Raw genomic sequence first — 16,125 nt, forward strand, 5'->3', positions numbered from 1 at the left:
GGGAACAGAGAGCCCCAGAGCCTCAGGCCTGGAGGCGCGAAAAGAAAACTAGTGGCCTGGAGCGTCAGATTCTGCAAGGCTTTCGAGGCCGTGGTAAGGAGTTTGGGTTTTATTCTAAACCCAGTGGAAGCTGAGATCATGTGGGCCGGGTACTGTGCTGAGTGCCCCAGGGAGAGTCAGTGAGCGTGCTCTGTTGGAGAAAGTGCACCTTAAATCGCCCACCATGCCTTAGTTTGGGGTTGCAATTCACTGGTGGCGAGATCACCGTCTACTTTACCCTACCCTGTAGGGTCCTGTGGCCCTGGAAGTTCTGTATGTCTCAGGAACCCCCTCAGGGTTCAGCCGCGTGTCTGGGATCCCAGTTGGATTACAGAATTCCTGATCATTGATGCACATGGCTTGCTTCCTGCTACCAAAACCACAGCTCTGGGCAGAGAGCTGAGGCTCCCCATGGACTAAAGATTGTTCTTGGGGGAGGGGAACCTGTCAGTGTTCATTCCACAGGCATCACCGCTCTTGAGTTTCAGCCTGAAAAAGCAGTCTTTGCCATGTGACCCACAGGGTGCCAGCCTCCTGCTCTCCTCTCTGTTCTTCAGGTCAGTGGGTCAGTAGGATGTCATTTGCATCTCCCTGTGGCAGCATTCACCTTCTCAGTAATGAGGCAGTACGGTGTTCCCCTGCTTATGTTTGGGGGATACATCCCAAGACCCCCAGTGGGTGCCTGAAGCCATAGATTAATACCATGTTTCTTCCTACACATGCATACTTACGTGCGGTAAAGCTTACTTTGTAAGTCAGGTACTGTAGGAGAGAAACAGCAGTAACTCATCATAAAGGAACAGTTATAACAGCATACCATAATAAAAGGTAGGGGAATGTGGTGTCTCTCTCTGCAAATATCATATGCTGTACTCACCCTTCTGGCAAGGATGCAAGGTGATAAAATGCCAAGGTGATGAGGCCAGGCAAGGCGGGGGAGGTCGGTGTTGCCACACCATTGAGCTTCTGACCTAAGTCGGGAGGGTTGTCTGCTTCCCCACAAGGTTTGCCCGTGAGGACCTGAAAGCACAGAAAACTTAGGATGTGGGGGACTGCTGTAGGGTAGAGTGTGGTTAACAGCATGGTCTCTGGAGCTTTGTGACCTCCAGCGAGTTAACAAATCCCACTGTGCCTCAACTGTCCTCCTCTGGGAAATGGGACAGAACAGTACCCACCTTATCAGATCATCGTGAGGATGGGTGAGTTCTCAGCATTTTGTTATTCCTGCCATTCTGCCTTCTCACCTAGAGAGGCATGGGGGAGGGAGGGAGGGAAGTAATGTTTGTATACTTCTCCTGTTCTCCTGCAGGTCCTGCCCCCATGGGAGAGACAGAAGTAGCTTGAAAAAAATCTTCCAAATTAGTAAACACTCTCTCGGTGACTCACCAGGATTTCCTATCTCACCCCTGCACTTTAATCCCCAGGGCCTGGAGGCTCCCTCGGAGCCCCGGGGAAGTGAAGGCTAGTCTGGTTGTTAATTGTTAACATGGGTGATGTCATCTGAGGTTTCCGGGGACTTTTTGGGTAGCCAGAGCCTGGAGGGAGCCGACGAGGACAGCATCTGGGCTCTCAGTAAACCCTGCTGATTACAGACTAGGTGGGCTCCTCTTGTTTTATAATAAGGAAACATCCCTTCACCCAGCAAACATTTCTGGAGTGTTCCCACGCTCTCCCAGGAACAAGGAATTCACGAGAAGCCCTGAGTGCAAAACCTCCTGGGGCTGCTTTCTAGGAGTTCCCCATCCAGCGGGAGAGGTGGTGTTAATGCAGTGATCCCATAGGCCGGTGATCAGAGCTGATGACAAGGGCTGGAGAATCAAAATACAAGGCACTCAGAAGGCAGTTGCAGCAGGAGGTGGTGATTGATGGGGGGGGGGGGGCGTGGGAGGGCATGTCCCCAGAGAAGTAACCATCAGGAGAGGTCAGGCAAGGTCAGGGGAGCGTGGGGATGTGCCTGCCTTGTCAGTCACTGATTACTGCGATCACCCCGGGGCAGGTGGGGCTGAGGGGCCTTCTGTGGTCGGGGCAGCGTGAATGCAAGATGAAACAAATTAACAGAAGGGGTGCCCAGGTGGCTCAGGCGGTTAGGCACCTGCCTTCAGCTCAAGTCCTGATCCCAGGGTCCTGGCATCCAGCCTGTCATGGGGCTCCCTGATGATCAATGGGGAGTCTGCTTCTCCCTCTCCCACCCTCTTACCCCCACTTGCTTTCTCCCTCTTTATCAATTAAGTAAATAAAATCTTTTTAAAAATTAATTAATTAATGGGAGACTCTTCCCCTGGGTAGAGGGTCTGGAGAATTGTTTGGGGACAAGTGTGGAAGGTTCTGTCCAAGAGTTGGGTCTTGAGGAGGGATTGATCGCTTCAGACCAAGGAAGGGGGGAATAGAGAAGTGCCCGGCATGCCGGACTCAGTTACCCCAATCCCAGCCATGCATATAGGATGGCTTTGCAGTGTCCTCTTTCCTGACCTCCCAGACACGCAGCCTACGGACAGTAGGACCTCTCTGTTTCAACAGCACATGAATAAACACCTGAAAACAGATCCTGTCCATGGTATTATCTATGACACTTGGCTTCTCTAATGATGTTCATTAAATATGTGCATGGTATAGAAACTTGGCAGGTGCTAAAAACGTCAAAAGTGATTTGGAACTGGACCCTTCAGAGATAGCCTTCATAAACATCGATGTGTATCAGAACATCTACATGTTGGAAATTTCCAGTATTGTATCCTGCTCTTTTCATGTAAATATTATCCTAAGTCTCTCTTTTGGTCATTACAACATTCTGTAAAACTTAATTTTAAATGATTGTGTCATATTTCAATCCATGAACCATTCCCTGCAGAGACATTGACTGTACAAGTCAGTGTCTAATTGACAATGTCTAATTTCTAATTATCACACTGTACTGGAAATCCTGCTACTTAAATCGTTGTCCTCAGCTCTGGCCATTTCTTAAATTTGATCCCTTGACGTGAATTTAGGTGATCAAAGCAAAGATGTGACTGTTTTAGTTCTATGTGTTTTTTTTTAATCAGTGTTGCTGAGGTTTAACTTATGTCCAGTGCGGTGCACCCGTTAAAAAAAAATCGAGCTATCCCTGCCATGCAACATTGTGTAAGTTTAAGGTGTACAACACATTGATTTGATATGTTTGTTGCAATATGATTGCCATAGTTAGCATTAGATAACAGCTCTATGGTGGGTCACACGGTGGTCATTTTTTCCTGTGCCGGGAACAAAGGCTAATGTTCTGTTTCAGCTTACTGAACAAAAAGAAATAGCATCTCACTTTTATTTCTGTTTCTTTGATTAAGAGTGAGGTACAGGATTTTTATGCTGTTTTACTAGTTGTGAGACTGTGCCTGGGTTTTCCTGTCCATGTTGACTGTCCATTCTTCTGGGTCTCAACGCTCTTTTTACTTGTTTCTCTGAGTTCCTTAACCCTTACGGTTGCCATAAATATTTTCCGCAAACTCTCTCCTTCGTAACCCAGTCCTGGAAGTTGTAGATTTTATTTATGTCATACCTTTTGGTAAAGGTTCTGTGTTATGTATTTCTAGTTTTTCCCATGGCTGTATTAAGGATTTCAGCCATCTGGAGTTTATCTTAGCTTACGTACTTAACCATCACTTTTAGACCTACAGTTTTAGACACACAGTATGCCTCACGTGATATACAAGAGGCATTGCCTTTTACAGGCAAGGATGTCTTCTTCATTGCTCTTATACTTTGAAAGTTCTGGATGAAACAGTAAGACACGAAATAGAAATGGAGTAGAAAAGATTGAAATCAGAAGGGAAGTTGCTAGATGGGTCTAGAAATCCCTATTGTGGCATTACGGCGGTCACTAATGAGGTCAGAAGCAAGATAGAAAATCAAAAGTAATCACCATGTAGAATGTATGAAAATCAGATTTCCTTCATGAAAAACCACTGGAAATAGCAAATAACTAGGAATGATTTTGTAAGAGACGTGTTAGAAATTATCAGTGTTGAGAGAAATGCACACGCAGCTAGAGCTATGTCCGGTTGAGGGGTAGAAGGACGAGATACTTCCATCCATCTCCCCCAAGTGAGGATTTTGCTTTAATACAGCTCTGGTGACATTTTCATAGACTTTGTGTGTCTTCTGTTAGGAATCAATAGGTCAAGTTATTTTGAAAAAGCCCAAACTCTGTACAAATACCTGCCAGAGACCATTCTAATCAGAAAAAAGCCAAAGGACAAAATTCACTGTTAAAAAAAAAAAAAAATCACTTATGGTCCCATCCTTCTGTGATAACCACTTAATATACTTCCATGTATTTCTGGGCTTTTCTAGCTGTGGATATATATATAGATAGATACCAAACAACCTCAAATAGGTATTTTTGCACTTTAAGAAAAAAATGATAGGCTCATTGATTTTCTTCTCATTATTTCATCATTTTTAAGGCCCGCTGAGTGTGCCGTAAGTCTTCCCCAGGAGACTTCAGTACGTAGCAGTATCTTTGCTCCTAGCTCGCATTTCCTTATGCCAGATCCCCCAAAGCAGAATCACCCTGTCTCTCTAGAAGGACATGTCCAAGGTCCCAGCTTGTCTGTCTTGAAATTCTTACATTCTTTCTGGAAAGGTTGCGTGGCCTCCCTGCCAGGCTACAAGGAAGAGCATAGGTCTGGAAGGGTTAACACGATTTGGGGGAGGGGAATGGGTTTCACGTGGAAGGAAGAAAACATCAAGGTGTAGACCGTGGGATTGGGAAGAACAAGGTTTGGGGCACCCAAGTCTCTGGGTTAGCCGGAGCTCTCCAACCTAGGGGAGGATGGTGAAAGACGGGGTTGGGGCCAGATGGGAGGAGGGTGAATTGTTAGATGGTGAGTCAGGGGAGGTTTGAGCCAAGGTATGAAGTTACCCAGCTTGGGGGTGAAGGTGGGGGATGGGCCTGCTTCCCAAGCCTGGAAGGAGCCATCATCTGGGGCTGCAGCAGTTAGGACTCTGGCGGGAATGGGTTTCTGCTGAGGGGTCACCGAGACTGCTTGGCACTGACCTACAGGGGCTGGAGAGCGACTCTGAGAGAGGACACTGATGTTAAGAGGGAGAGCTGGTTTTTGGAAATTTTGGCTTGGAGGTGGCTGCTCCCTGCCCCCCCCCCCCCTGCCCAGACAATGCTGGTACTGAGGATGGACAGTGGGATGGTAATGCCCCAGTTACATTTGAATTTCAATTAAACAACGGGTCCCATTTTAGTGTGAATATATCCCAAATAACTGCATGCGCTATACTTCTATTAAACACAATCATTTGCTTATCTGAAATTCACACTTAACTGAGCCCCTTGTAATTTTATTTGCGCAATCTGGCAGCCCTCCTTGGAGGGTCAAGGGACAAAGAAATCTGGAGGAGGAATCCAAACTAGATCCTCCACTGAACCCTGAGCTAGGAAGACCTAGAAGAAAGACTCCCAGCTGGTATTTCAGCTAATTCCATCTTGAATTTTGCTTTGTCATATCCTAAAGTTTCCTTTAAATCCCAGTGGAAGGATTAAAGAAGGGGAAAGGAAAAAGCCCAGGCTGTCTGATTTGGTTGGCATTGGCGAGGATCATCTGGGCCCAGAGCTTAGACAGCTCCCAAGGGAGCCGAGGACAGCCCTGCATGGGGCGGGGCTTGATGGCAGGCGGTGTCTAAGGGGGCGGGGCAAATAACCACCGTGGCCTGTGTGCACCTGCTTGTGCACGTGCGCACAGGCAAGGGGATTTGCTTACTCTCAGATGCTCCTGCTTGCACATGCATTTGAAAAAAAAATTTTTTTCCCTGGAAAGATGCTTGAGAAAAATGCTAAGAGTACCACCACCCCCCCCCCGCCCCCCGCCCCGGGACCGGTTCCCAGAGCTGGGGAGCTGGGTGGAGGGAAGACTTTTCATGATGGTCTTTTTTTATGTCTTGAATTCTTTAAGTATGTCCATATGTTACCCTTTAAAATAAACCTTAAAAAAAATAAAAAAATAAAACCCGGAATATGCCTTCCCGTAGAAAACGACAAAGTTGCGGCACAGTTTGACAGGAGGGGCGGAGGGAATGAAAGCCCCGTGGCTATCTATCGTGTGCCTTGTTTCTGCTGTTGTAACCCCGTCTCTACAATAGTATCTGGCACGTGGTGGGCACCGGGTAAATATGGACTGAACGGGTGAAGGGCTGGCTCAGCCCTCGTGGGATCTAACCACAGAAGTGTGATTCCACACCCACTAGAAAGAGGGGGTGTTTAGGGCACCCGCCCCGCGGTCTTTCCCAACAGAGAGCCGAAGCCGCGGGAGTGAATGAGTCACCGAGGGAGAGAGTAGGGCCAGATGCTTCCACCTGCGGGAGCTAAGAACCAGGGAATAGGGATAGACTGATGGAGGTGGCCAAGGGGAGCAGGCATCCTCGCCATGAAGGGACAAGAGTGTCCCGATAGTCAACCAAGACAGCCCTGTGGGTTTCCGAAGGACAGGACGTGTTATCAGCAGGTGCCTTCTCTGTGGAAGGCCTGGAGAGCATTTGCAGACACTGCCCCGCAAGGGCAGGCTTTGGCCCATTGTTCTCATTTCATGCTGTTTCCACGTTGTCAGCCCCGCTCGGCTGAGTGGTGACCCCTGGTAGACTTGGTGCTTCCAGGTGCAAACTTGGCTGTTCCCAGGGCCACACTGACCGTTTGACTCTCTACTTTCCTCTCAGAACGCTGTGTCCAAGTACGGCTCTCAGTTCCAAGACAATGGCCAGCACGACGCCCTGGAGTTCCTGCTCTGGTTGCTGGATCGGGTGCACGAGGACTTGGAGGGCTCGTCCCGGGGGCCGGGGGCCGAGAAGGTGGGTCACTCTTGGAACACTGCGTTGTGTTTCGAGGCTCCCGTGTATCCTGCCTCCTGTGTCCACAAAGCTGTTCCGTGCTCCTTTCTCTTAGCCCTGTAGGCTATAGGTGTGACATTTCCTCCCACCGCAGGATTTCTGGTCCTCTGTTCTCCAGGGATCTGTCTAGTGAATAGGGTTTTCCTTTCATTTTAAAGTTTGAAAATCTCCTTTGTGTCTATATTCCAGCATTAAGATGGCCATCTGAAGCCATGAGCATTTCATTCTTTTTAACCATTATTTTCTTTTTCTTCTGCTTGTTTTAAGATTTATTTTTAGAGAGCAGAGAGCTTATGCAGAAGGGGCAGAGGTGGGGGGAGAGAGACTGTCAAGCTGACTCCATGCTCAGCACAGAGCCTGATGTGGGGCTCGGTCTTACAACCCAGAGATCACAACCGGAGCTGAAGACCAGAATTGTTCACTTAACCACTTGTGACACCCAGGCGCCCTAGCCATGAGTATTTTAGATAGTTCCATTTTACCTCTTCCAGTCTTTTTTTTTTTTTTTCTCTCCAAACACAGGATGGTTGATTACATGTGTGTACTTAACATTCCCAGATTTTGATGAAACCCCAAATCTCTGGGAGTAAGAAAGCACTACATCATTTGTAAGACCACAGTTAATTGATATCAGCTGTGTTCTCTATGGGTTTCGCTAAATAAAGATCAACAATGGGTTCTGCTTTCCTGCTATCTTTTTATCTCTCAAGGAAGTCAAAGCGAGTGAAGTCATTATCCCACGAGTGAGCAAAGTTATTTTAACAACATCTGTGAATAATAGGCTGTAGTTTAAAGAGGTGTCACACAAGCTTTGGTAAATAGTCAGGCACAGGTCACCCAAGGTCCCAAGGTCCTGGGATAAAGTCCTGCCTCGGGTTCCCTTTTCAGTGGAGAGCCTGCTTCTCCCTCTCCCTTTGCTGCTCCCACCGCTTGTTCTCTCTCTCACTTGCTAATAAATAAATAAAATCTTAAAAAAATAAAAAATAAAACAAGTTTAAGAAAAGGAGGGGAGAAGCATAGATGTCTCGAATAAGAATAGACCTCTTTTAAATAATATAGTGTAATTAAAAGCTCAGAGTTTGACAGACCTGTAACAACAGCCCTTACACTCAGGACAGCAGGTGAACCCATTGCTCAAGGAAAGTAGAGATTGTACACACCTCCTCAGATCACATCTTAGGAGTGTTATATACGGTCTGAGTAACTCTTGGTGTTACGGAGTGCTACTAGGATTATTATCTCTATCGTATATATGGGTAAACCAAGAATCAGAGAGGTCGAGTAACCTTCCCAAAGCAACACAGCTCAAGAAGGGACAGAGTTCCAGTGTTCCAAGTACAAGAGGGTCCATCTTGAAAGCCTATTTTCTTATTTTAACAAAAGCCTTCCGGGTTACCCCTAAAACACATAAGTGAAACAAAGCAAAGACATCACCACAACGGAACCTGGGAAGGCCACACACTCAAAAGTTAACGGTGTTTGTGGGATTGTGTTTCTGGGTTGTGGGCTTTTTCTTCTTTTAAATACAACGCTTTTCTGTTTATCCTGTTCAGACCCTTTCAGTTGCAGGTGACAGAGATTTGACTTGATCCTACTTAAGGAGAGGGCATGTATTGGCTTTTATGACATGTAAGCTTCAGGTAAGGCTGGATCCAGGAACTCAGATGATGTCCCCAGGTCTTCTGCTCTGTGTTTGTTGTTGGCTTCATTCTCAGACTGGCTTCACATACACGATGACAAGAGGAGGCTCAACAATGCTCACTTAGTCTTTTTTTTAGAGAGAGAGAGGGAGAGTGTGTGCATGTGCTTTCATGAGTGGGGGTGAGGAGGAGGGGTAGAAGGAGAGAGAGAACCTTAAGCATTCTCCATGCCCAGTGTGGAGCTCAGTGCGGGGCTCAATCTCATGACCCCAGGATCATGACCTGAGGGGAAATCAAGAGTTGGATACGTAACTGACTAAGCCACCCAGGCACCCCCAGTGCTCACATAGTCTTTGGGCTGAGTCCCTTCTCCAAAAAGAGGAATGCTAAGCAGAAATACATTTCTGCCACACTGTGTATCCCACAATCTTACAGTGAACACATTTTGAAATCAGAATGATGTATTTTTTTAGAAAGATACTGTGTACTGAAAATGCCTGTGTGCCACGCATCTCCTATGTTGCTTTCCGTGACTTACTTCACTACTGACTCATAAGAGACAGCCACTAAATTCTTGAGTGGTGACTATGTTACGTAGCCATCCTGCTCTAATGTTTGCGAAGATAGCTCATGTTTTATAGCTAAGGAAGAGTTAGGTCAGGGAAGTTGCCCCAGGTCACCCAACTTCTGTTTGGGGGAATTAGAATCAAACTTGAGTCCGTTTCATAGGTGGGCTGAATCCCTTTCCTTACCAGACAGGTGGCTAGGAAAAGCCTCTCATCCTATGTTCCCCTCCTTCTCCTCCCTGGCTGTGCCAAGCAGCGCTTCCTACCTGCAAAGCAGAGTAGGAAGGCTAGACAGCTTTGCAAATTGCCTTTCAGTCTTCCTCTGCTGGCCTCTGGGGGCAGGAAGAGGTATTGGGCTTACAGGCAGGGAGGATCACAGAGAGGTTCAGTAATTTTTTTTTTTTTGAAGATTTTATTTATTTATTTGACAGAGAGAGATCACAAGCAGGCAGAGAGGCAGGTAGAGAAAGAGGGGGAAGCAGGCTCCCCGCCAAGCAGAGAGCCCGATGCGGGACTCGATCCCAGGACCCTGGGATTATGACCTGAGCTGAAGGCAGAGGCTTAACCCACTGAGCCACCCAGGCGCCCCTAGAGGTTCAGTAATTTGCCCCAAGTCACACAGCAAGTACATGGGAGAGCCAGGGTCCACATCCGGGAAATGGGACTCTAGAACAGGGTTTCTCAAATTCTGCACATTCCACATCTGGATCCTGTGCAATGTGGCCTCCGCAATATCCCTCTACCCACAGGATGCCGGTGGCACCCCCTGGCTGTGATTGGCAACCAATGTCCCCTGGAGGGGTGGCGAAGCGTTCTCTGGAACGCTCTGGAAAGTTTGCTCCCAAGCACAGTACACCAGCCGCAGGCCTTTCTTTAAGGTGACCTTGAGTTTCTTTAACATGAGCGGACTTGCCAGTGATTCTTTTTACCAGCTTGAGGACTGAAGTAAAAGCAGCCATGGTTGGCCTTCTGCTAGATGTTCTCCATGCTGAAGCCAGGGCCATCTTTTGAGAAAGGACAAAAGATCATGTCACTCTCCTTAAATTTCCCCAGTGGCTTCCTGTCATACTTTGGAACACAATCCAGACTTCAGCCTGGGCCTGCCAATGGCTCGGCCTGCGTTCAGGCCCCTCTGCCCCTTGTTCATGGTTCTGGGCCACACCGGCTACTTTCTGTTCCTTCCGCAGGCCAAGCCTTGAGGTCCTGGGCAAGAATGGGGGCAGCGGCTGTTGGCCCCAGAGAGGAGCTTGCCCGGGTCTTCACTTGACCTGACTGAGACTGGAAAAGATCTTTTTCCCCAGCTGGGGCGGAAGCATCTCCTGGTGTCTGCTCTCGGAAAACTGGGCCGCCTGCAGAGGCCCGGCTGGGGACGCTTGAAGGCAGAGCCAGACCCGGCACGAAACTTAATTTTCCCTTTCCAGGAAGGAAAGGCACTGTCCTCTGTAACCAAGCAATTTTTTTTTTTTCTTTTTGAGGTTATTTCTGTTTCAAAACATGTAAAGGCCATATAGCTAGATGTATGTGAAACGGGAATAGAAAACATAAGGACCACTTTCTTCAGGGTTCTCGAATGCTTTCATCCGGCAAAAAGGGCATATTTTTACCTTCCTATACATGGTCTCACATAGGCAATCTTTTGGGGTATTAATTTTCCAGAAATTGCCGCTCTTAGAGAATCAAGAACGGTAGGGGGCTGGGGGAGAGGACGAGGAAGCCACCATTTATGACTGACATACGCTGTTCCTTGCAGGACACAGAATTTTTTTTTTAAATTTTATTTATTTGACAGACAAAGATCACAAGTAGGCAGAGAGAGGGGGAAGCAGGCTCCCCGCTGAGCAGAGAGCCCGATGTGGGGCTCGATCCCAGGACCCTGAGATCACGACCGAAGGCAGAGGCTTAACCCACTGAGCCACCCAGGCGCCCCTAGAGAGTCTTCTTTTATTTTCATGGTGGCTTGGGGAGGTGGGTGTAACATTCCTGTTCCTTTTATTTATTTTTTTAACAAAGATTTTATTTATTTATTTAACAGAGCAAGAGAGGGAGAGAGCACAAGCAGGGGAAGCGATAGGGAGAGGGAGAAGCAGGATTTCTGCTGGGCAGGAAGCCCAATGTGGGGCTCCATCCCAGGACCCCGGGAGCATGACCCACGCTGAAGGCAGACACTTTGCTGGCTGAGCCACCCAGGCGCCCCACTCCCGTTCCCCTTGGATGTAGAATAAGGCCCAGAGACACCCAGCGCGGCTCGGCTGGCAGAGGGGAGTCAGCCCGGTCTGACGTCCTTGTCCGTGCTTCTCAAATGACCCTGCTGCCTCGCATCCTAGCCTCGCTAGGGATTTTCTCCTTCCATACCCCCTCCCGGGCGGTCCTGCCCTCTGCAGCGCCCAGACCCCCACGTTATCACCTTGATGCAGAAGCACCTGTGTCACTGTGAGGTTTCTGGCTGCCTGACTGGGAAGAGGCGGGAGGTGCAGCAGGCTCCGAGGGGAGCCGAGAACCAGACAGTTCTGGGGGTGGGGGTGGGGGTCCCGGTGGCAGGAGCTGCTGGATTCTGGTGTGGACACCACTGTTGGATGCCGTGTTTTCAGGCTTTCAGTCCCTCTGCTCATGATTCCCGGGCAGGACTGTCTCGCTGGTCTCACTCAGGCCATGTGCCTGTCCCTTGCGATGGGAGGGCAGGACCCCTGATTAAAGAGCTTCCCCACCTCCCTGTTCCAGAAGGGCTGCTGTGACCAAGCAAGGGGCCTCAGCCCTGCACAGCCACACATCCCAGCGTCCGCTCTGCCTCCGGGGTCCGTCCCCTTCCACTCAAACTCCGCTTGCCCTTCCTGGACCCACTTCTCCTTTCGATTTTCCCTCGTCCACTAACGGAAGACAGGCATTCCCGGGGTACCAGATGGGATGTTGGAGCTGCTCCTGCGTGTCCCCGCCCCCTCTCTTTGCTGCCCCACCAAGTGCTCACTTAGGAGCTGCGGACACAGGGCACCTGGAGTCCATCCCCTGCTTCCATTCTCATGACTCCTGCTCTCCCGATTGTGTCCCGGGCCCTGGAGCCTGCTGAGCTGTGTCCTCCCTCCGGACCCGCCGCTCGTCTCCATGCGTGGCATCAGGGTAAATCATCTCGCCATGCGTGTCGCTACCCCGTGGGTTCAGAAGCCATCAGGTACTCCCTGCCATGTCTCCGCAACAGCAGACCGTGCTCCCTGTTCCAAGTGTCATATATGTTAGCTCCTCCAGTTCCAGGACATCCCTCCGAGGTGGGCACTGTTACTCAGCATCCCTTGATAGAAGTCGGGAAGTCGTGGGGCCAAGGGGTTAAGTAACAGTCTCATCCGGCTCAGAGGTTGGGCAGCGTTCCCAAGGAGTGTTCTTTCCGAGGGATTAGGTCCCTGGCCGCCGGAGCCCAGAGGGGGATTCTGAGTCCTGCTGCTGTGCTGTTCACTGAACCGGGCAGTCGTCTTTAGGACACGGAAGCCCCCCACTCCCACCCCCCGTGTGACATCAGACTCGCCCCCAGTCCCGATTTCCGCTTCCCTTCGCACATCCCGTGTGCTAAGACACAGCTTCACAAAACCATGGGGCTAGTAAGAAGGTTCCATCCTGAGTCTTTGCCCCAGTCTTTCATTATGGAAAATTCCGTATGATGGAAAAAGCGAATGAATGATACAGTGGATACCTCCTACCCACCACCAAGACTCTACAGTTTACATTTTACTAACATTGTATTATCGTGTCTCTGTCCACCTGTATACGCCGCACTCCATCTACGTTTTTCCTCATCTTACTGCTTCTCGATGAATTTTAAATGACGTTTCAGACATGGCTATGTCTTACCGCATGCACGTCCTGTGCGTTCCTCTCCTGGCCCTTTGAATGTACTGGCCATAAAGCCTGGGGTGATGTGGCCCCTGGCCGTGGGATTCCTGCAGCCGCCAGAGGCCAGGAGAGCTGAGGGACGCGTTCCCCGGAGCCCCCTCATCCCCGTTCGTGGCCTGGGGATGCTAATTTTGGATGTCTGGTCCCCAGAACCGTGAGAGAATACAGTTCTGCCGCTTTAAGCCTCCCGTGTGTGTGAATTTGCTCCAGGAGCACCAGAAAGGGAGTACAGAAGGGGATCCAAAGCGGGGCACAGCAGGACTGATGTGGGGTGAAGGAGGCTTACGCGTGATTCTGAGGGGCAAAGCCTAGTGTTCCGATGCTCACGTGCAGACTGGCTCCCGGGAGATGGGGGTGGGGCGGGTCAGCAGGTGGAGGATGGGAGATGTGGTGTGGACACATTCAGAGCGGTGGCAGTGTAGACACACAGGGCCCGGCAGGAAGGAGATACAAACAAGAGGTATAGACACGCAGGGTCCAGCAGGAAGGCGGTGCGAATGGGAGGTGTAGACACACGAGGTCCAGCAGGTGTAGACACATGAGGTATAGACACACGGGGCCCAGCAGGAAGGAGACGCGAACAGGAGGTATAGACAGAGGGCCCATCAGATATAGATACGTAGGGTGTAGACATGCAGGGCCCAGCAGGAAGGAGATGCAGACAGGAGGTGTAGATACATGGGGTCCAGCAGTGTAAACACGCGGGGTAGAGACACGTGGGGCCCAGCAGGAAGGAGATGTAAATGGGAGGTATAGACACATGGGGTCTAGCAGGTATAGACATGTAGGGTATAGACACGCGGGGCCCAGCAGGATGGGGAAGGGAACGGGGACAGGCGAGACCGAGGTCACGGCGGAGGTGGTCAGGTGTGTGGGAGCATTCCCACGCCTCCGCTTCTGCTCTGCTCCCTCAGCACCTTCTCCATTGGAGGGGATTTGGGAGGCCTAGAGACCAAAGGAGCCATGGAATTGGGGCGAAGTCAACGGAAGGGCCAGGGCTGGGCGGTCCGGAGGCAGTAGAGCGGTGGGAGCCGTGTCTCATCTTGCTTCCTTTCCTCATCTCTCTGCAGCCTCAGCCTGAAGCCAGCAGAAGCCCCGAGAACCTCCCGTCACCATCAGCTCAGCCTTCTCCAGTCCCAAGCTTTGTGCAGAGTCACTTTCAAGCGCAGTATAGGTAAGAATCTAGGGGAGAGGAGGATGGGTTTGGAACGGATCGCCCGGACTTGGATGCCCGCAACTGGTCTCCTGTTGATCCCAAGACAAGAGACCCAAGCGCCCTTCTCTTCCCATTACAGATCCCAGTTAACCTCTCCCTCCTGTCAGCCCTGGTGGTTAGCCTCGCTGGCTCCTGGGCCTCCCATCTCCCTCTGAAGGGGGTTCTAGAACCTGACTGTGGAGGTCAGGGCTTCCCCAGCCGGCAAGGCAATCATTGAGCCTTTGGCGAGACCTTTCCCATTCATTCCTGCAGTCGGAGAGCCCAGTTTGCCAAGTTCTTTCAAGCTGAAGATTTCCCAGCAACATGGAGGATAATTACACTGCCTCTGAATTCAGAAACATTCTCTTCAGGCTTTCATATATGTGACAGTTCAGAGCCTGAGATAAGGCAGTGTATTTCCAAGTTCAGAGATAAGATAGTATATTTCCAAGCACTGTGAAGGTCTAGTAAAAGCCCTGACTGCAAGGAAGGGGCATTATGGAGAGAAACCCCCCTGGGCTTCTTGGAGGAGGTGTGCCTTTTGATGGGCTTCAGGGATGGCTAGGATTGAACAGGTGGGAGTGTCTCCAGCCTGCATGGAAGCTGTTCACATGTGGGAATGAGCACAGTAATCAGGATTTCAGGGAAGCCATCCGTTACAGAGAGCCTCCCCTTGGTGACATGCTACCGTTGGTCGCTGAGCATATTTGTTAATTAAAAATGCTTCTAAATGAGCCTAGGTGTTATTGTTGTACACGAAGTAAAGCCCATTTCCTTCCTGCAGTGGCATGCACAGAGCGAGCTTCAGTGTTGGAGCGGCCGACCGTTGCTAGCCAGGAAAGCTCTGTGCTGGGTGTCCGTCTTATCTGCAGGTGCCCGGCGTAGGGGCTGCTAGAAACAAAAATGAGACAGAAAAAAAGAGGAGGAGAAAGATCGTCTAGGAGGAGGGAAAAGAGAGTCCAAGACCAGGGTAGGTTAGACTGCAGTGCAGAGACACCAAGATTGCCACCTGGTACTGCTCACTTGTGTCTTTGTACAGTGAGTTTGCTTATTTCTCGACTCACCCGTTCTCTTGGCCCCCTTGGCTCCCGTGCACACGTGCTCCCTCTCTTCCCTTCTTTCAAGTATTCCAGCGTCTGCTCTTATGCTGGGTCCCCTGGGTAAGTGAGGAACACCACTCTATGCCCACAAGAGCAAGAGACACCAGCCAGGTACCCCTGGCGTGCTTGTCTCGATCTTTAATTCCAAATACACCCTCGATCTTTACCATTTCACCTACGATGGGCCACTTCCCTCTCAGTGCCAGAAGGGAGCTGCGAACAGGGTGTGGCCCCCGTTCTCATGGAGCTCACGTTCTGCTGGAGCAGGTGTTCGGTAACACACCACACACGTCACAGCGGCTCGCCATGGTGATAACACATGGCTCGGAGTGTGGGGGAGGCAGCCAGCCTTAGATAAGGTGGCCTGGGAGGCTTCATTTTAGAGGGGGGGACATTTGAGCTGAGAGCAGAGTGACGAGGTGTCAGCTATTCACGTATCTGGGGACCGGGTCATCCGGTTAGAGAAAACAGCTGAGGCCAAGGGCCTGGGGTTGGAATGACGTCGGCACAGCAGGGGACAGAAAGGGCAAGGTAGCTGCCAGGGAGGGAGGGGGCAGGAGGTATGGCTGGAGGGGTGGACAAGGGTCTGGTGGTGCAGGTGTGGGTTTTCGCCTCAAGGGCACGGGAAGCTGCTGCAGATTTTGAAGCCTGTTGTGGCCTCATTTTCAATTTCAGAGATCATGCTAGTGGTTTTCCAAGGGTTTTAGGAGCTTTTCCAAGGGTTCCAAGGGTTTCAGCGCCGGGACCTGGGACAAAGACCAAATACATATTTCTTATTATAAGTCACAATACCGCATGGTCTCCGACTGCTGTGGGGGGAGCCGGGAGGGTTCCCGAGGAAG

At 50.3% G+C, this 16,125-nt stretch overlaps 1 protein-coding gene across 2 annotated transcripts in view; it reads left to right on the forward strand.

The window, feature by feature from the left end:
• The window catches only part of USP43 (ubiquitin specific peptidase 43), a 50,772-nt gene that overhangs the window by 968 nt on the left and 33,679 nt on the right, over nucleotides 1-16,125 (forward strand). For both annotated transcript variants that reach the window (XM_032321193.1, XM_032321194.1), the window contains exons 2-3: nucleotides 6,736-6,867; nucleotides 14,059-14,162. In XM_032321193.1, the coding sequence (XP_032177084.1) occupies nucleotides 6,736-6,867; nucleotides 14,059-14,162 (236 nt within the window). The remainder of the gene's footprint in view (nucleotides 1-6,735; nucleotides 6,868-14,058; nucleotides 14,163-16,125) is intronic.

This window comes from Mustela erminea, chromosome 18, assembly GCF_009829155.1.
Source record: "Mustela erminea isolate mMusErm1 chromosome 18, mMusErm1.Pri, whole genome shotgun sequence".
Taxonomy (NCBI): domain Eukaryota; kingdom Metazoa; phylum Chordata; class Mammalia; order Carnivora; family Mustelidae; genus Mustela; species Mustela erminea.